This window comes from Hypanus sabinus, chromosome 16 (genome assembly GCF_030144855.1).
Source record: "Hypanus sabinus isolate sHypSab1 chromosome 16, sHypSab1.hap1, whole genome shotgun sequence".
NCBI lineage: Eukaryota > Metazoa > Chordata > Chondrichthyes > Myliobatiformes > Dasyatidae > Hypanus > Hypanus sabinus.
Genome location: NC_082721.1, coordinates 51,847,212 through 51,868,730, shown reverse-complemented (window position 1 = coordinate 51,868,730; position 21,519 = coordinate 51,847,212). Strand labels below are relative to the sequence as shown.

General features: G+C 43.3%; 1 protein-coding gene across 1 annotated transcript in view; it reads left to right on the top strand.

Annotated features, from left to right (window-relative positions):
- Positions 1-21,519, top strand: part of LOC132405842 (disintegrin and metalloproteinase domain-containing protein 10-like) — a 636,699-nt gene that overhangs the window by 4,972 nt on the left and 610,208 nt on the right. The window contains exons 2-3 of the mRNA XM_059990833.1: positions 16,132-16,282; positions 17,645-17,763. Coding sequence (XP_059846816.1) covers positions 16,132-16,282; positions 17,645-17,763 — 270 coding nt within the window. The remainder of the gene's footprint in view (positions 1-16,131; positions 16,283-17,644; positions 17,764-21,519) is intronic.

Genomic DNA, 21,519 nt, shown 5'->3' with positions numbered 1-21,519 from the left:
GAGTGAAAATGTCAGCTAAGTAAGCCAGCATTTGGGTGAATTCCTGTGATTCCATTGCCCCAACCAGATCACATTCACGCTCCTCCAGAAAAACTTTGATTTCTTCCCGCAGTTCAAAGAAGCAGGTTAAAGCTTGTCCTCGTGCCAACCAATGGACAAAGTGTGGAAAAGCAAAACTGAATGCTCACTTCCCAGATCCTCAAAATGATTTGAAGATGCGTGGTTCAAAGCACGCCCTCTGATCCAGTTGATGATCTTAACACAAGTATCAAAGACTTTCTTCAAATTTGGAGGCAATGATTTTGATGCCAAAGCATGCCGATGAAGAAAACAATGGGTAACTTGCAAGTCTGGAATCTCCTTTATCATCAATGCAGAAAAGCTGGTTCTATTTCCAAGCATTGCAGGTGCCCCGTCAGTGCAAACAGAACCAATGACTTTGATATCTAAATCATGTTTGGCAAAGAAGTCTTTCACCAGTTGTATCACATCCTTTGCAGTTGTGTTTGTTTTCAGATCTTTACAAAACAGGAAATCTTCCTTCACAGCACCATCATTGACATATCTCACTAATGTGATGAGTTGACTACAACTGGAGACATCAGTTGACTCATCCAACTGAACAGAGATTTTAAGAGGACTAGCTCTGACATCTGAGATGACTTGGTCCAAAATATTTTCACTCAAATCACTGTGAATGATTGTGAATGACATTATTTGATAGGGGCACCTGTTCAAATTTTTTTCTTGGTTCTTTGCCCAGGATAATTGTTGCCATTTCCAGTGCACATGGCTTGATGAGATCTTCCGCAATTGTTTTGGGGCTTCTTGGATTTGGCCATTTTATATGCCACTTGAAGCAAGAAGTAGTGGTATTTCAACAGAAACAAAACCTAACTTTGGAAGTTCCTTGTGAATCAAAATGAGCTCTTTTGATTTTCAATGACTCAGCATCATGTCCTTCAACATCTGCTCCGCCATGCTTGTTCTTGAAGTGCTCTTGAAGCTTGGATGGCTTCAGATTTCAGTTGGAAAATGCAACGCTACAAAGAATGCACTGGGGTTTTTGCAAGCCATCGTTTCCTGTTGTGCAAGTGAAACCAAAGTACACATAGTCATCATTCCATTTCCTTCTTTTTGACATGATGAAGGGTTAAGGGTAAAGAGAAAAATTTGAGCTAATATGAGAAAAACTGTCTGACTAAGTCAGGGATGACCACTTTACTCAACCAGACACGCCTATAGCGAAGTATTGCGAGAAATACGCTTTCGAATATTATATTACGATATTATCTGTGGTTACGCCAAGGTAAATCGTAAAGTGGAAATGCTACGAGGATGTGACGCCTTATTAGGCTACTCTCTACTGAATTTACACACCTATCTTCGATGATTACCGGAGATATGAACTCCCATCACACGATTCAAAGTCCTCAGTGCTAAACATGATACCTCCTCAAATAACACAATTCAAAATTATCAACAATTAAAGAAAAAAATCTTTTAAGAGAAAAAAAACCTTAGAAATTCAAAAACTTCTTTAATGCATTGAGCCAAATATGAATGAATGACTTCAATTGCTTTTTATCAAAATGTGGCTTTTTTTTATTAGTTTTTTTATATGTTTTCTACATAACTACAAATTAAAAAAACCCAGATAAAAATGAGGAACATTAATACAGTGCAAAATTAAGCACACAATGACGATATGATACAAAGAAAGAGAATTTTAAAAAAGCACCTAAATTGAAGACAAGTAAACTTAGTATCCTCCCCAAACACAAAAAAAAACTCCAGACCAACCACAACACAATATAGAGAATATAAATCAGGACAATCAAACTCCCAGACTGTGAATACACTTAGCAACAGAGGATAATAATGCCTACTACCAAAAAAAAAGGGAGCTGAAAGCAAGGGACCGAAAAAAAAACCCTAGTCAAGAGGAAGGTTATGAAAGTACTTGATAAAAGGTCCCCAGACCTTATGGAACTTTAAATCCGAATTAAGAACTGAATAGTGGATTTTTTCGAGGTCCAAGCAGGCCATAATGTCGTTAAGCCATTGAGCATGAGTGGGCGGGGCAACATCTCTCCATCTAAGGAGGATCAAGCGTCTAGCCAGGAGAGAGGCAAAGGATAATATTCGGCATTTGGTCAGACTCAGACGTAAGTCTGTCTTGCCCCAGAAACCGAACAAAGCAATTAAAGGGTTTGGTTCTAGGTGGTGATTCAGAATATACGATAATGTAGTGAAGACATCTTTCCAAAATTTCTCCAAGCTAGGACAGAACCAGTACATATGAATGAGAGAGGCCTCACCCCTCTTGCATTTATCACAAAGCGGATAATGTTAGGGTAGAATCGAGATAGTTTAGATTTAGACATATGGGCTCTATGAACAATCTTAAACTGTAAAAGGCAATGGCGAGCACAAAGAGAGGTTGAGTTAACTGATTTGAGAATCGAGTCCCAACTCTCATCAGATAAGGAAGTATTTAAATCCTGCTCCCATGCCATTTTAATTTTATCCACAGGGGCCCGTCGTAAGGCTGCTAATTTATCTTGAATAATTGATATCAAACCTTTACCTAGTGGATTAATGGAAAGAAATAAGTCCATAGCATTTTTCACAGGCATTTCAGGGAAGTTAGGAATTAAAGGAGCCATAAAATGTCTAATTTGGAGATATCTAAAAAAAATGAGCATTGGGCAGATTGAACTTAACAGAGAGCTGTTGAAAAGAAGCAAAGTGATTATCAATGAAAAGATCTTCAAAATGTCTAATGCCCTTCCTATACCAAACATGGAATGCTGAATCATACGTAGTAGGTAAAAAAAGGTGATTATGTACGACAGGGCTGGAAACGGAAAAACCATGGAAACCATAGCATTTCCTAAACTGAGCCCATATACGCAAGGTGTGTCTAACAAGAGGATTAACTATTAATCTGGACAGACTACTAGGGAGTGCAGAGCCAAGAGGTGCAGAGATAGATAATTCTTTAGTGGAACTCAACTCCATTGCCACCCAATTAGGGCACTCGCATTGGCCATGGAAGAAAGACCAAAAAGTAGCACAACGTATATTGGCTGCCCAATAATATAAACGGAAGTTAGGTAAAGCCATGCCACCCTCTTTTTTAGGTTTTTGGAGATGGATTTTATTAATTCTAGGGCACTTATTCTTCCACAGATATGACAAAATAATAGAGTCTAAGGAATCAAAACAAGATTTAGGAATACAAATTGGGATAGATTGAAATAAGTATAAAAATTTAGGGAGAACAAACATTTTAACAACATTAATACGACCTACCAAAGACATAGATAGAGGTGACCATTGTACCAGACTCTGTTTTATAGTATATGAAAGATTGGCAAAGTCTTCACGAAAGAGATCTTTAAACTTCCTTGTGACTGTAATCCCAAGGTAAGTAAATTGATTATGGACTACTTTAAAAGGGAGATCATGAAATGTTAATTCTTGTACTTCTTTATTAATTGGGAAAAGTTCGCTCTTATGTAAATTAAGTTTATAGCCTGAGATCTGGCTAAGCTGGTCAAGAAGTGAAAACATTGGAGGTAAGGATGTAGATGGATTTGAGAGAAAGAGTAATAAGTCATCAGCATAAAGAGAAACTTTATGCTCAGCACCCCCTCTCCAAATCCCGGTCAATTAAGGACAATTTCTAAATGCTATAGCCAAATCAAAGAGAAAGGGACTTAAGGGGCATCCCTGACGGGTGCCACGTTTGAGATTAAATACCTGGGATTTATGAAAGTTAGTTAAAACAGAGGCAGTAGGACACAAGTACAGCAATTTGATCCAAGAGATGAAACTTTGACTGAGGTCAAATTTGTCTAAGACTGCAAAAAGGTAGTTCCACTCTATACGATCAAATGCTTTCTCCACACCGAGGGAAATAACACATTCAGGAATCCCAGTTGGAGGTGAATATAAAATATTAAATAAATGCCGAATGTTAAAAAAAGGGAGACGGTTTTTAATGAAACCTGATTGGTCATCAGAGATAATAGAGGGAATAACGGTTTCTAATCTATAAGCCAAAACTTTAGCCAAGATCTTTACATCAACATTGAGCAAAGAAATAGGCCTATACGAGGAACACTCTGTTGGGTCTTTACCCTTTTTTAATAAAAGAATAATAGATGCCTCATTAAAAGAGGGTGGCAATTTGCCATAATTAAACGAGTCAGATAATACTGAAAGTAACTGAGGAGAAGGAAGTGAGGAGAATGATTTATAAAATTCTACAGGGAACCCATCAGGTCCAGGAGATTTCCCTGAGGACAGTGCAGAAATTGCAAAAGATATTTCTTCTGATGATATAGGCGCATTAAGTTTGGCTTTAAAATCAGATGAAAGTGAAGGAATATTCAGATTATTTAAAAATTGATCAACAGAGATATTGTCATTCAAAGATTCAGAGGAATAAAGCCGAGAATAAAAATTTTTAAATGCATCATTAATTTCTAAATGATCCGATGTAAAGTCTCCGTTCTCCTTCCGGATCTTTGTAATATGTTGTTTGGCTTTGGAACGCCTCAGCTGATTGGCTAGAAATTTACCAGACTTATCACCATAAAAGCGACTCTTGCTTTCTAGAAGTTGGCATTTGACAGGTTGAGTAGACAGAAGATTAAATTTAGTTTGGAGTTCTACACGCTTCTTGTATAGTTCAGGGTTCTTAGTTTGAGCATATAGTTGATCCAATTCTTTAATCTGGTTAATGAGGTCTAATCGATCTGCACGGGACCTTCTGTTGAGATTTGCTGTGTAAGAGATTATTTGACCCCTCAGATATGCTTTCATGGCATCCCAGACAATCTAGGATGACACTTCAGGTGATGTATTGGTGTTAAAATAAAAGGTTATCTGATCCTTAATAAATTTTAGAAAATCATCATCCGATAATAAGGTCGAATCAAACCGCCAGTTTATTCCCCTGAGGGAGACCAGGAAAGTTTAAAGAGAGAGTAATTGGGGCATGGTCAGAAATCAGTATACTCTGATAGTCACAAAAGTAGACAAATGGAATAAGTTGGTTATTGAGTAAGAAATAGTCAATTCTAGTGAAGGTATGGTGAACATGTGAAAAAAAAAGAATAATCTCTCTCAGTAGGATGAAGGAAATGCCATATATCAGAGATACCAAAATTAGAGAGAAACAATTGAACAGCTAAGGCAGATTTAGTAGGTGGTCTGGTAACAGAGGACGATTGATCCAAATTAGGATCTAGCCAACAGTTGAAGTCACCACCCAGTATAAGAGAGTATGAGTTTAAGTCTTGTAGTGAGGAAAAAAAACGTCCAAAAAAAGTTAACATCATCAAAGTTAGGGGCATACAGGATTGCTAGTACAACTTTAGTGTTATATAGTTTACCAGAAACAATAATAAAACGGCCATTTGTATCAGATATTTTATTATGGAGTTCAAAAGGAATATTTGAGTTAATAAGGATGGAGACCCCCCCTAGCTTTAGCGGCAAAGGATGAATGAAAATGCTGACCCGCCCACTTTGACAGAAGCCAGGAGTTATCAAAACAACGAATATGAGTTTCTTGAAGGAAAGCAATGTAAGCTTTGAGTTGTTTAATATGTGAGAATACCTTCCTCCTTTTAACAGGGTGATTCAATAAAATGCGGCTTTTAAAAATTTTATAATTGAATAATTTACCTACCGTCTACAGGTTTGGTTTTAATGTGAAGTCATTACTTGGTGGTTGATTCGGGATGTATAAAGATTTTGGCATTATGAAATGATTTTTAACTCCGAGATGTAACCTTCTAGCTAACATTGATGAGACTCCTCAACTCTGAGGTGTAACTTCCCAGGTAACAATGATGAGACTCCTCAACGCTGACTCGGGCAGTGGGAGACTGGAATGAGTTTACGTCTCTCTCGACTTGGCCAGCGGGAGACTGGAATGTGCTTGGGACAAACATTACTACCACTTCTCAAGGTACACTGACAGCTGGCTGAGTGATGACTCGTGACTCGTCACTCAAGGACACAAGCCACTCTTTGTCGCACCCCTTGACATTCCATCTCGCACTCACTGGGGGTGCGGGCATCCCAGGTTGGGAACCCCTGCTATATAGAGAGTACAGAGGAGATTTACAAGGATGCTGCCTGGATTGGAGAGTGTGCCTTATCAGAACAGTTGAGTGAAATTGGCCTTTACTCCTTGGAGTGATGGAGGATGAGAGGTGACCTGATAGAGGTGTACAAGATGATGAGAGGCATTGATCGTGTGGATAGTCAGAGGCTTTTTCCCAGGGCTGAAATGCATAACACAAGATTGCATAGTTTTATGGTGCTTGGAAGTAGGTACGAGGGGATGTCGGGTAAGTTTTTCACACCGAGAGTGGTGGGTGCATGAAGTGCACTGCCAGCGATGGTGGTAGAGGTGGATACAATTGGGTCTTTTAAGAGTCTCTTAGGTAGGTACTTGGAGCTTAGAAAAATAGTCGGCTATGCAGTAGGGAAATTTTAGGCAGTTTCTAGAATAGGTTACATTGTCGGCACATCATTGTGGGCTGAAAGGCCTGTAATGTACTGTAGATTTCCGTGTTTCTATGTTTCTTTGTTACCTATCCAAACTTCTCTTACACGTTGAAATCAAGCTTGTATGTATCGTTTGTGCTGACAGCTTGTTCCACGCTCTTACGATCTGCTGACTGAAGAAGTTTTCCTCATGCTCTCCTGAAATATTTCACCCTTAACCCATGATCTCTGGTTACAGTCCCACCCAATCTCAGTGGAAAATAAGCTACTTGAATTTACCCTTTCTATACTCATAATAATTTTGTATTCCTCTATCAAGTCTCGTCTCAATGTTTTACATTTTGAGGAATACAGTCCTAACCTATTCAATCTTTCCTTATAGCTCAGGTCAACCTTGTAAATTTTCTCTGTACTCTTTCAACCTTATTTACATATTTCCTGTAGATAGGTGACCAAAACTGCACAGAATCCTCCAAATTACTGACATCTTTTTCAACTTCAACATAACATCCCTTCTCCTGTACTCAATACATTGATTTATGAAGGCCAGGGTGCCAAAAGCTTTCTTTATGATCTTATCTACCTCTGACACCACTTTCAACAAATTATGGACCCAGATCTCTTTGTCTACCACAATCCTCAGTGTGCTACCATTTTCTGTGTAAGATCTATCCTGGCTGGTTCTACAAAACTGCAAAACCTCACACTTGTCTGCATTAAATTCCATCAGCCATCTTGCAGCCTATTTTTCCAGTTGATGCAGATCTCTCTAAGACCTGATAGCCTTTCTCTCTGTCCACTACACCCCCAATCTTGGTGTCATATGCAAATTTGTTGATCCAGCTAAACACATTATCATTCAGACCATTGATATAGATGACAAACAACAAAGGACCCAACACTGATCCCTGTGCACACCAGTAGTCATAGACCTCCAGTTAGAGAGGCAACCCTCTACTACCAAAGGACCATAAGGCCATAAGACATAGGAGCAGATTAGGCCATTTGGCCCATTGAGTCTGCTCCGCCATTCGATCATGGCTGATCCTTTTTTCCCTTCCTCAGCCCTATTCCCCATAACCTTTAATGCCATGTCCAATCAAGAACCTTTCAAATACACCCAATGACCTGGCCTCCACACCTGCCTGTGGTAATAAATTCCACAAATTCACTACCCTCTGGCTAAAGAAATTTTTCCACATCTCTATCCTGAGGTTATGCCCTCTTGTCCTAGACTCCACCACGATGGGAAACATCCTTTCCACATCTACTCTGTCTAAGCCTTTCAACACTCGAAAGGTTTCAATGTGATTCCCCCCCCACTTCTAAATTCCAGCAAGGACAGACCCAGAGCTATCAAACATGATAACCCTTTCATTCCAAGAATCAGCTTTGTGAACCTCTTCTGAACTCTCTCCAATGCCAGTTCATCTTTTCTTAATGAGGAGCCCAAAACTGTTCACAATACTCAAGGTGTCCTCAACAGTGCCTTATAAAGCCTCAACATCACACCCCTGCTCTTATATCCTAGACCTTTTGACATGAACGCTAAAATTCCATTTGCCTTCCTCACCACCAATTCTACTTGCAAGTTAACCTTTAGGTTGTTCTGTACAAGGACTCCCAGGTCCCTTTGAATATCAGATATTTGGATTATTTTCTCCATTAAAAAAAATAGTCTGCACATTTATTTCTAATACCAAAGTGCATAACCATGCATTTTCCAACATTGTATTTCATTGGCCACTCTCTTGCCCATTCTCCTAATCTGTCTAAGTTCTTCTGCAGCCTACCTGTTTTCTTAACATTACCTGCCACTTCACCAATCTTTATGTCATCTGCAAATTTGGCATCATGTAAATCATTTACATACAGCATAAAAAGTAGCAGTCCCAACACTGAACCCTGCAGCCAACCAGAAAAGGATCCTTTGATTGCCAGTCACTGCCTCATACCAATCAACCGTTGCTCCACCCATGCCAGTAACACCATAGAAAGCAGCCTCACGTGTGGCACCTTGTCAAATACCTACTGAAAATCCAAGTATGCAACATCCCCTTTATCTATCCTACATGTAATCTACTCAAAGAATTCCAACAGGTTCGTCAGGCAAGATTTTCCCTTAAGGAAACTATGTTGTGTTGTCCTGTGTCTCCAAGTTCTCCATTACTACCTCTCTCTGGCTTCTCACATAATGCCACTACCTCATCCTGAATGCTAAGTGACTGAGCCTTTTTGACCAGCCTCCCATGTGGGACCTTGTCAAATACCTTACTAAAGTCCATGTAGACAACATCCACTTTCCTGGTAATTTCCTTGAAAAACTATAAGATTGATTAGACATGACCTACCACCCACAAAGCCATGTTGACTGTCCTTAACCAGTCCATGTCTATTCAAATACTCATATCTGGTCCCGTACAATACCATCCAATAACTTACCCACAACTGGTGTCAGACTTATTGGCCTATAATTGCCTGGTTTATGTTTAGTCAGTTTTATAAACAACGGAACAACATTGGCTATCCTCTAATCCTCTGGTACCTCTCCTTTCACAAAGAATGATTTAAATATCTCTGCTAGGACCCTGGCAATTTCTGCACTTGCCTCCCATAGGATCCAAGGGAACACTTTGTCAAGCCCTGGGAATTTATCCAACTTGATTTGCCTCAGGGTAGCAAATCCTGTAATCTGTACAGGATCCATGAAGTTGATGCCACTTTGGCTCACTTCTGTAGACTCAATCCATCTCCTGAGTAAATATAGATGCAGTTAATTCATTTAAGATCTCCCCTGTCTGTTTTGGCTCCACACATGGATTATCATTCTGGTCTTCCAGAGGAACAGTTTTGTCCCTTGCAATCGTTCTGCTCTTATCATATCTGTAGAATCCCTTAGAATTCTCCCTCACCTTGTCTGCTAGAGCAACTTCATACCTTCTTTTAGCCTTCCTGATTTCACTCTTAAGTGTTTGCTTGCATTTCTTATTCTCCATAAGCACCTCATTTGTCCCTACTTGCCTATACCTGCTAAGCACCTCCATTTTTTCTCTTAGCCAGGGTCTCAATATCTCTTGATAACCAAGGATCGTTACATTTGTTATCTCTACCTTTTATTCTGACAGGCTCATACAAGCTTTGTTCTCTCAAAATTTCATTTTTGAAGGTCTCCCACTTACCAAGTACAGTCTTTGCTAGAAAACAGCCTGTCCCAATCCACACTTGCCAGATCATTTCCGATACCATCAAAATTGTCTGTTCTTCAATCTAGAATATCATCCCACAGACCAGAACTACCTTTTTGCATTTGAAACTAATGGCATTGTCATTACTGGATGCAGTATGTTCCCCTACACAAACTTCTGTCACCTGCCCTGTCTCATTCCGTAATAGCAGATCCAGTACTGTACACATTCTCATTGGACTTCTCCGTACTGATGAAGGAAACTTCCTTGAACACACTTGACAAACTCTATCGCATCTAGTCATTTTACAGAATGGGATGCCTAGTCAATATGTGGAAATTAAAATCACCTACCATAACAACCTTATATCTCTCTTTACAAATTTCCTCTAAATCTCTAGAACTGTTGGGTGGTCTGTAATATAGCCCCCGTTAATGTGGTCATTTGTTGTTCAGTCGTTAAGTTGAGTCTGACTCTTCGTGACCTCATGGACTCCTGTACACCAAGCCTTCTTGTTGGAAACTGCCTCTCTAAGATCCCCCAAGGTCATAGACATTATCTGAGTAATATTATTTATCTATAGTATAGATAGTATATAGAACTATCATAGTCACTGTCCTCACCTTCTTTTACTTTCTGTTTTACCTAACATGAGAGTCTCCTCCAAGGAATCCTGTCTTCTCATGATGTGGCCAAAATATCTGAGCTTTTGTTTCATGATCAAGCCTCCTAGAGAGCAGTCTGTCTGTATTTCTTCAAGTATTGACTTGTTGGATCTTCTTGCTGTCCAACGAACTCTTAATACTTCTGTCCAGTATCCAAGTTCAAAGGCGTTAATTCTTTTGTATTCAGCCTTACTAACAGTCCAGCTCTCACAGCCATACATCACGACTAGAAATACCATAGACTTGACTATATGGATCTTCGTAGTTAATGTTGTCTAATGTGGTCATATCTTTCTTATTTCTCTGTTCCACCTGTAACTCCTCACCAGATGAGTTCTCCAGTTCTTCCTGATGGAAAACTACTGTGACATTTTCCCTGACTAGTAACACCACTCATCCTCCTTTAATTCCTCCTGCTCTGTCATGTCTAAAACAATGGAGCCCCGGAATACTGAGCTGTCTGTCCTGCCCCTCCTGCAACTGTCTCACTAATGGCTACAAAGTCATAATTCCAGTGTTGATCTATGCCCTGAGCTCATCTGCCTTTCCTACAGTACTACTTGCATTACACAGCTCAGGACACTAGTCACATCATGCTCAACCTTTTGATCATGACTTAATCATGAATTTGCCTCCACAATCTTACTCCACAGAACTTACTGTTCTGGCACTCTGGTTCCCATTTCGGTGTAACTCTAGTTTAAACCCCACCTTACTCAAACTTGCCTGCTAGGATATTAGTCCCCCTCCAGTCCAGGTGCAAACTGTCCCTTCTGTACAGGTCCCACCTTCCCTGGAAGAGAGCCCAATGATCCAAAGATTTTATGCCCTCCCTCCTACACCGACCCTTAGCCATGTGTATATAGTCTTTCTAGTTTTGGTCTCACTAGCACATGGCACGGGTAGCAATCCTGAGATCACAACCTTGGAGGTCCTAACACCTTAACACCTAATTTCCTGAACTCCCTATGGAGATCATCGTCACTTGTCCTACCCATATCATTGGTACCTACATAGAGACTGTTCACCCTCGCTAGCACCCAGGAGGCAACATACCTTCCAGGAATCTTGTGCTCATTTGTAGAACCTCCTGTCCATTTCCCTAACCAACAAATCCCCTATCACCACAGTGTGCCTCTTCTCCCCCACTTGCCTTCTGAGTCACAGAGTCAGTGCCAGAGACCCAACCGTTAGGCCATCTCCCCACCCCCTGCAGTATCCAAAGTGTTGTGGAGGGGGCTATGTACCCAATAAAGTGGCCACTGAGTGTATATTTGGGATCGTCTACTGCTGTAGCCTATCCACTGCACGGTTCGATGTGTTGTGCATTCAGAGGTGCACTTCTACACACCACTGTAGTAACCTGTCAGCGTGAACCAGCCTGGCCATTCTTCTCTGACCTCCCTCATTAACAAACCATTCTCATCCTCAGAACTGCCGCTCACTGGATGTTTTATATTTGTTTTTACACTATTCTTTGTAAATTCCAGGGAGTGTTGTGCATGAAGATCCCAGGAGATCAACAGTTTCTGAGATACTCAAATCACCTCATCTAACACTATCATTCTACAATCAAAGTCAATTAGATCATTTTTTCCCCATTATGGTGAAGAACTGAACCTCTTGAGTATAGTGGAAGGCTTGTCTTGGATACTGTTTATACAAATCATTACTCAGTGTACTGAGCTAGAGTAAGGTAAAACAACAACAATGTAGAAAGGGTAAATGCTACTGAAGGACAGTGCAGGTGAACAGTAAAGTGCAGGGCCATTCATGTACCGTATATTGCACTGTACTAGCTCTGAGTCACCTCACCACTCTGGACTTCACTGTGGCTACATTAAAATTGATAAGTTGGTTTATTATTATCACATATACCATGGAACTCTGAAAACTTTGTTTGGTATGTTATTCATACAGACATTACAATATTTCAAGACACCACCCACCCTGGATATTTTCTCTTCTCCCCTCTCCCACTGGATAGACAGTACAAATATCTGAAAGAACATACATCCAGGCTTAAGGACAGCTTTAATCTCATTGAGATCAGCCTCTTGAATGGACTACTTGTACAATAGGATGGACTCTTGGCCTCACGGTCTACCTTGTAATGATCTTGCACTTTACCGTTTACATTTTTAGCACTTTACCGTTTACTTTTACACTGTCAACATTGCTATTGTTTTCCTTGTTCTAGCTCAATGCGCCAAGTAACAATTTGATCTGTATAAAAATGTGCAAGACAAGCTTTTCACTATATAAAGTGTAAAACCTACAGCAAAAGTGCATTGAGTCTGTTTTATCATACATGGTGGCTGTCCTTGAACCCGGTGGTATGTGCTTTCAGACTTTTGTATGCTCCGGTTGGGGAAGAAGAGACAACGTCTGGAGTGAGTGGGGTGTTTGATTATATTGGCTGCTTTACTGAGGCAGCAGGAAGTATAAACAGAATCCAGGGATGAGAGGATGGTTTCTGTGATATGCAGGGCCATGTCCCAGCTCTGTAATCCTGGGGGAACAGTTGCCATACCAAGGCCTTATACATCCAGATAGGATAGTCTCTATGGTGTTTCAATAAAAATTGGCGAGGGTCAAAGGGGATGTGCCCAATTTTTTAGCCTCCTGAGGAAGTAGAAGCACTTCTTGGCCGTGGCACCCACGTGATTGGACTAGCACAGTCGATTGATAGTTTTATTAGAAAGAGGAATCTGACTTTCTTCTCTTCAAGATACTTACAAAGTGGCAACTGGAGATCAGGGCCTTGAAGTTTAGCTCCAGATGCAGAGGCCAATAATCATGAACTCCTGCTTTGATTACATAATTTAGAAAAAGAGAAGTGTTATTCAGAAATAGTGCAGGGAGACGTGAGACAGCTTCAGTACCAATCTGGTCTCCACATCCACAGAGAATGGCAGAATCAGGACAGTGACTCTGCCACTGAATCCTGGCATGGCGGGTTTGCGGGTGGAAATATTAAACAGGGCCTGCACCCTATAGTTCAGAAGACGAGGAGTGATTCACAGGTTCTGATGAGTTGCCCGGTGAGACAGATGGAGGATGTCCCTGCTGGATTTCCATAACAGGCTCAAGAAAAGGGGTCAGTTTCTAGGGCAAATGAGACACCAGGACGGAAGGTGGTGAATTTTGGGAATTCCCTGTGCTGCAGGGATCCGGGTGCTCAGTCACCGAATAGATTCTGCTGTGGAAGGTATTGAGACACAGGGATAGAGCAGAAAAATCAGACAAAGGTAGAAGGTTGCAGATAGAGCTCACCAACAAATATAACCATATAACAATTACAGCACGGAAGTAGGCCATCTCAGCCCTTCTAGTCCCTGCCAAACGCTTACTCTCACCTAGTTCCACTGACCTGCCTCAGCCCATAACCCTCTATTCCTTTCCTGTCCATATACCTATCCAATTTTACTTTAAATGACAATATCGAATCTGCCTCTAACACTTCTACTGGAAGCTCGTTCCACACAGTTACCACTCTCTGAGTAAAGAAATGCCCCCTCGTGTTACCCTTAAACTTTTGCCCCCTAACTCTCAATTCATGTCCTCTTGTTTGAATCTCCCCTACTCTCAATGGAAAAAGCCTATCCATGTCAACTCTATCTATCCCCCTCATAATTTTAAATACCTCTGTCATGTCCCCCCTCAACCTTCTACGCTCCAAAGAATAAAGACCTAACTTGTTCAGCGTCTTCCTGTAACTTAGGTGCTGAAACCCAGGCAACATGGCGTAACTAGGATTAGTGTAGGTCAGGGGTCAGCAACCTTTACCACTGAAAGAGCCATTTGGACCCGTTTCCCACAGAAAAGAAAACACTGGGAGCCACAAAACCCATTTGACATTTAAAATGAAATAACACTGCATACAATGTTTTTTTTTGCCTTTATGCTATGTATAAACAAACTATAATGTGTTGCATTTATGAAATCGATGAACTCCTGCAGATAAAACAAAATTACATTTCTGCATGCAACAAAAACATTTTGAACTCCGAAAAAAAAGACTTTGGGTTGAAGGTTACTTTTAAGTAAAATACTCAATGTCTATTTGAGTCCTTCTTGTATTTATGAAAAACGCCGAACTTAAATTTTCCGCCAGCAGCAAACCAAAAATAACATCAGCCAGCTGTCAACCTGAAAAATAAAAGGACTATTTCACTGAACAATGAAAAAATATGAATATACATAAAATAATAGGCAATTAAAATATTTATCATACTTGGTTAATGGGATTTCTGCTCCTGGACCTCAGCGCACAGCGTCTGCACATCAGGGTTGTATGACGTCACCTTCATCTTTACACAGGATCGCAAGCCATCATCTGTGAGGCGTGCGCGATGTTTGTTCTTAATAAAGTTCATGTTGGAGAACACCTGCTCACATACATATGTGGATCCAAAGATCGACAGGACTCCAAGCGCATACTTTTTAATGTTTACATAAATGTCGGGGATAGCATTCCATGTTTCGAACACAAGTTTGTCCGGTTTTAGGAGGTTTTGAATATCACTCCATTTGTGATTCTGAGCAAGAACAGCCTTCTGACGGGCAACATCTTCAAGGTCTGCTGTCAAGCGTCTAAACTTGGACACCCATATGTCTTTGGCCATGTCGGCCAGTTCCATCTCAAGATCAGGAAATGTTTGAGCGCACAGTTCCTCTTGGTGCAAGATGCAGTGAAAAGTCAGCAGCTTTCTGTCCAGCAACTTCTGCAGTAAAGCCACAAATTTTCCAAAGCCACAGAGAGCCGCAGCACAGAGATGAAAGAAACGCATGCGGCTCTGGAGCCGCGGGTTGCCGACCCCTGGTGTAGGTGGTCAGCATGGAACAGAGAGCCTGTTATTGTGCAATATCAATCTATCTCATTGAACTGGGAAGTGGGGAAGAAGGGCTGAGTGACTTCCTCGTGCCTCTCCTCCCAGCTACACCCATCTCTCCGCCTCCCTCCACTTACCTCTCCATATCCCCTCCCTCCACTTGCCCTCTATTTCCCTCTCCCCTTACTCCACCTCCCCTGTCTGTTCATCCCTCACCACTTCCTTCCTCCACCTCTCCCCTTCACCTTATCCATCTCCTCCTCCCTCCATTTCCCTCCTCCCCCACACTTCCCCCTATGCCTCCCACTCCCACTCTACTTGATGGGCAGGTCCTAAGGAGGGGGAGGGTGTGGAGGAGTAATGGACCCAGAGGAATGAGGGAAATCAAATGGGGGAGGGGGTGGGGAGGGGGGCAAGAGACAGAGGGAGTGGTTACCAGACTTTAGAGGAATCGATGTTCATGACATCAGGTTTAATGCTATCCAGACAGTATACGAGGTGTTGCTCCTCCAACCTGCCTCTGGCCTCGAGGACAGTGGAGGAGGCTGTGGGAACACACGTCGGTATGGGAGCGGGAAGTAGAATTAAAATTAGAATTATGCCACTGGGAGATGCTGGCTGTATGGATGGACTGAAGGTGCTCCCCAGTCGGCATGGAGCTCACCTCCAATAAGTGAACAGATGGGTTTGTGTGGGAAGTGCTGTTCATGGCCCTGAGCACTGGTGAGGGAGGAGGTGAAACGCAGGTGTAACGTTTAGGACTACACTGCTGCTGACACAGCTGTGACAAGGAGACCAGGTACAATGGCGGGGGGCACATCGCACAGTGGGAGTTGGTTGTGGGTGTGGTGACAAAGCTTATTTTGATCACAAATCCAGCGAAGGCTGAAGGATCTTCCTGTCCATTCCTAGGGATGACCGGAGCCAGTGCCATTCCGTTCCTCAGGAGATACGAGGCCTTGTGGTACGACCGAGAGTCACTGCAGAGGCAGCAGGAGCGGGCGAGGCGGTCAGCGCCAGAGGCTGAGCCCAGGGTCCAGCTGCACTTCATGGCCCATCAAAGGTAGTCTTCCTCGCGGGCTGGAGGGGTGGGGTGCGCCTAGGGAGCTGCTCAGTCAGACTGCATTACTTGCAGTACATTGCAATCATTGTCCCCAGAATGACCTTCCCCACCCCTCCCACAGCCCCCAACCAAATCTCCCCACCCCCTACACTGCTCCTACCCCCTTACTCCAACCACATCCTCCCTATCTCCATTCCTCATCTCCTACCCTCCTCACTCCCCTTCACCAACCCTGCCCAACCACAGGCTCTCCACCACACACTCCTACCCACTTCCCCACTCCCTCACACCCCCTTCCATGTGTCTTCTCCTGATACCATAGGAACATGGAAATATACACCTGATGTCATTGCCTGTTCCCTTTCCCCTCCCCATCACCACACCCTGACCCCACCCCTATCTCCACCCCACCCTAAGCCTTGCACTCCGTCCATGCCCACCCTTACCCTTTCCCTCCAAGCCCAGCCTGACCCCACCTCTATCCTACCCCTCTTACACCCACCCCAAGCCCAGCATACCGACCATCTCCACCACACCCCTGACCCTAACCCAACCCTTAACCCTTCCCCTTCCACTTTGACCCCACTGCCATCGAACCCTCAGTCCCATACTGGCCCATTCACATTTCTGGTTTCTACTCCTGTGAATGCTGACCGACTCCCCTGAGCACGGAGACACTGTAATGAGATCAACTTCTCTCCAGCACCTGAGTCCCTGGCTGGAGCCGAGAGACATGCGACAGTCAACGCTGCCTGGACTTGGCCAGGAGGTTAAGGTGGCTGAGGTTTCAGCCTGGGAGCACACTATCTTTCGGAGACCCAGTTCCCACCTCCTCCCCTCTGAGCCCCTCCTCTCTGGGGAGTGCGTCAGGCAGCAGTGGACTCGGAGATGTCCTGCAGGCAGAGTTGTGGGAACTCAGCTGGACTCCACTGTCCAAGGAGAGGGTGTCATCATCGCTGATTATTTGATGGGGTCTGGGGTTAGACCAGCCCCTCCCCTCAGCTGACTATGCAACCCACTGAAATATTAACGCAAACGGCGGGTGCTGGATCTTTTCTTCAGCGAAGGACACCCATTTGAGTGGGTGCAGAAATGATTCACAGGGATTTTACTGGGACTGGAGGGCTAGAGATGGTATAGGGTTAGAAGACCAAGGGATGACCTTATGAAGGTTTTTAAAATTATGTGGTGAATAGTCACAGAGTTTTCCTGCTGAAAGGGAGCCTAAAGCTCAAGACCATAGGGGAGATGAGGGGGCTTCCCCTGTATACTGAAGGCCACTTCACTGGTCTCCATTGTTATACACACCCAGGGCTAATTGTGAACATGAGATGGAACAAATAACTTACATCTTTGTTGCAGGCAATTTAATCTCCGATTGAAAAGAGACCCAAGTATGTTCACAGAAGACTTTCGAATTGAAACCAGAAGTGGCCAGAACTATGGAGACCTCTCACATATCTATTCTGGGGAGTTGCAAGGTAGGTCCTGTTCTGCGGCTGCTTTATGTACACCCCCTGAAGTCCTTTCCTTTGATTATCATAGCTCTCAGAGCCTCTGTTACTGCAATGAAGCTGGGACTTAAGTTTGACACGCCAATGCAGTGCACAGTTCTTTGCCTGGATTTTACAGTGTATTAATAGAAGGACATGTAACACTTTCATTTGATATTCCTTTTGCCTCCTTTTTACCAGAGGTAGTTGAGGATCTTTTAGTGTAACAGGGCAGAACTTACTTCTGGATATAATGTGTGAGAACAGAATTGTGATATCAGAGATATCTCCTCAGATTGTGCTCCTGATCCAAAGCTATAAGATCCCTTAGATGGCTGATAAACAGAGAAAAGCAGTCTGAATTAGTTGTTACTGACTTCGTTAAAACCTGTGTGGATGAGTGTGTGCATACAAGAACATACTGTACGTACCCAGATCAAAAGCCGTGGATGAACCAGAGGGTTCATAGCCTGCTCAGGGATAGATCTGTGGCATTCAAATCTGGCAACCCAGGACTATACAAGAAAACTGGGTACGACTTATGGAGAGCTACCTCAAGATGAAAGGAACAATTCTGAATACGTTTGGAGGCGGAATTTAATACGCATCAACTCTGACTTGTTTTGCAGGCCATTATATCATACGCAGCAAAACCTAATATCATGGGTGGCAGTAATGCTTCACTCGCAGATGAGCTCGATGCCTTTTATCAACACTTTGAAAGGGAGAATAAAACTACACCTGTGCAAATCCCTGCAGCATCTGGTGACCCTGTGATCTTGTCTTGGAGACCGATGTCAGACTGTTTATCCAGAGGGTGAACCTTTGCAAAGTAACAGGCCCCAATGGTGTACCTGGTAGGGCTCTGAAAACCTGTGCCATCCCACTGCCGAGTGAGCTCAAAGACATTTTCAATCTCTCACACTACATTCTGAAGTTTCCACCTGCTTCAAAAGGACAACAATTATATCAGTGCCGAAGACAAGCAGGTAGAGCTGCCTTGACAACTATTGTCCTGTAGCACTCACACCTAGGGTGATGAAGTGCTTTGAGAGGTTAGTTATGGCTAGAATTAACTCCTGTCTCGGCAAGTACCTGGACCCACAGCAATTTGCCTTTCACAACAATAGGTCTATGGCAGAGGAGATCCCATTGGCTCTTGACATAGCCTTGGATCACTGGGACAATACTAATATCTATGCCAGGATGCTGTTTATTGACTATAGTTCAGCACTTAACACCATCATTCCTACAGTTCTGATTGAAAATCTACAGAACCTTGGCCTCTGTACCTCTCTTTGCAACTGGATCCTCGACTTCCTAACCGGAAGACCACAATCTGTGTGGATTGAAAACAACATCTCCACCTCACTGACAATCGACACTGGCGCACCTCAGGGATGTGTGCTTAGCCCACTGTTCTACTCTCTCTACACACACGACTGTGTGGCTAGGCACAACTCAAATGCCATCTACAAATTTTCTGATGACACCACCATTGTTGGCAGAATTTCAGATGGTGACGAGATGGCGTACAGGAGTGAGATATATCAGTTAGTGGAGTGGTGTCGCAAAAACAACCTTGCACTCAAAGTCAGTAATGTCACAGAACTGATTGTGGACTTTAGAAAGAGTAAGATGAGGGAACACACTCCAGTCCTCATAGAGGGATCATGATTGAGCATTTTCAGGTTCATGGGTATCAACATCTCTGAAGGTCTATCCTGGGCCCAACATATTGATGAAGCTATAAAGAAGGTATGACAGCAGCTATATTTCATTATCTTTTTCAGGAAATTTGGTATGTCACCAAAGACACTTGCAGATTTCTACAGATGTACCGCGGAGAGCATTCTGACTGGCTGCATCACCACCTGGTATGGGTGGCGGGGGGGGGGGGACGGGGGGGACACACTGCACAGGATCAAAGTAAGCTGCAGAGAGCTGTAAACTCAGTCAGCTCCATCATGAGCACCAGCCTCCATAGTATCCAAGCTGACTTCCAGGAATGAACACGGCATCCTTCTCACTGTTACCAACAGGAAGGAGGTACAGAAGCCTGAAGGCACACACTCAGTAATTCAGGAACAGTTCTTTCCTCTACTATCCTATTTCTGAATGGACATTGAACCCATGAATACCACCTCACTACATTTAAAATTTTTTTTTGCACTGTTTGTTTAATTTAACTATTTCATTATATATTTATTGTAATTCACAGTTTTTTCCCTTTATTATTGTGTATTGCATTGTACTGCTGCTGCAAAGACAACAAATTTCATGACATATGCAGTTGATTCTGATTCTGAATGGAAACCCTAGTATTTTTTTCTAGTAGAATAATGGATTGGATAAAGGACTGGAAATTTGCATATGTCTCTCTACTCTTCAAGAAGGGAGATTTACAAATGATAGGAAAGTATAGGACAATTAGTTGGTAACATTTTTGAGCCTATTATTAAGCATGAAGTTGCAGGGTACTTGGAAGCACGCAATAAAATAGCTTGGTCAGCTTTGTTTCCTTAAAGGGAAATATTGCCTGACATATCTGTTGGAATTCTTAGAGAAAGTAACAGGCAGGATAAACAACGAGTGTCAGTGGATGTTTACTTGGATTTTCAAAAGGCCTTTGAAAAGGTGCTGTATGTAGTTTAAGATGGCGCCGGTAACTGGCGACTCTGCGCGTGCTCTGCCGAGCAAACTGCCCTCTACACTATCCTATACCTGAGAAACCCTTCTAAACCTCCAATTTGCTACATCTAGCAAGATCAACAACACCCTGGCGAAGTTACTGACCCAGCTGGAGATCATCGACATGCCAGAATTGCTTCAACTCCAGACCGTACCTGGAACCGATCATCAACGCCTGGACAAGGTCCACCACGTTCCTGGAGACCCGCGGCCTGCTACTGTGTTGGAGCGCCTGGAGATAGGGCCCATTTCGACCAGCACCTCTCCGAAGCAAACGAGCACACAGAAGTGGTCTCGGAGACCTCAAGGTACCCCAGACGCTTCCCCCGGAGCAACCACCGTAGAGCCTCATTGGTGGCCATCTACAGCTGCTGGAAGTGAGGCCTCTGCCGCCAATCTTGGAAATCGAACCTGGGGCTTGGCTGGAGTGGGGGCTTCTGCAACCGTGACACAGTTCACAGACCTGTTTCAGCCGGCAGCCCGGCCCTCCAGGATTAAGTATGGGCTTCGGGGCTCGACCCGATCAACAGCCTGGGTCCCCGAAAGTTGGAAATGGCAGCGGAGCCTCCCCCGCCACTCAGCCCGACCTGGAGCACCCGACAACGTGACCCGCCGATCGATCCCCGCGGGACGCGAACACCAACCACAAAGAGCTGCCAACAACACACTGCATCGATGGAAATCTGGAAAGATGCACAAATTACCAAGGAAGCATGGGAAAAGAGCTGGGCTGCTGGTCAGATTGAAGCGGAGGGGCTTTAGGGTCCCTCTGCCCACCATCCTACTAGCCAATGTGCAAGCCATAGAGAACAAGGTGGATGATCTTAAAGGGAGACTCACCTACTGGCAGGAGATGCAGAACTGCTGTGTATCCTGTTTCACAGAGACCTGGCTCTCTCCTGCCACCCCTGACTGTGCCATCCGACCAGAGGGATTTTTGATCCATCGGATGGACCTCACAGCGTCTTCGGGCAAGATGAGGGGAGGTGGAGTCTGCCTACTGATCAACACTGCGTGGTGCTGACACAGTGGCACTGACAAGCTCCTGCAGCC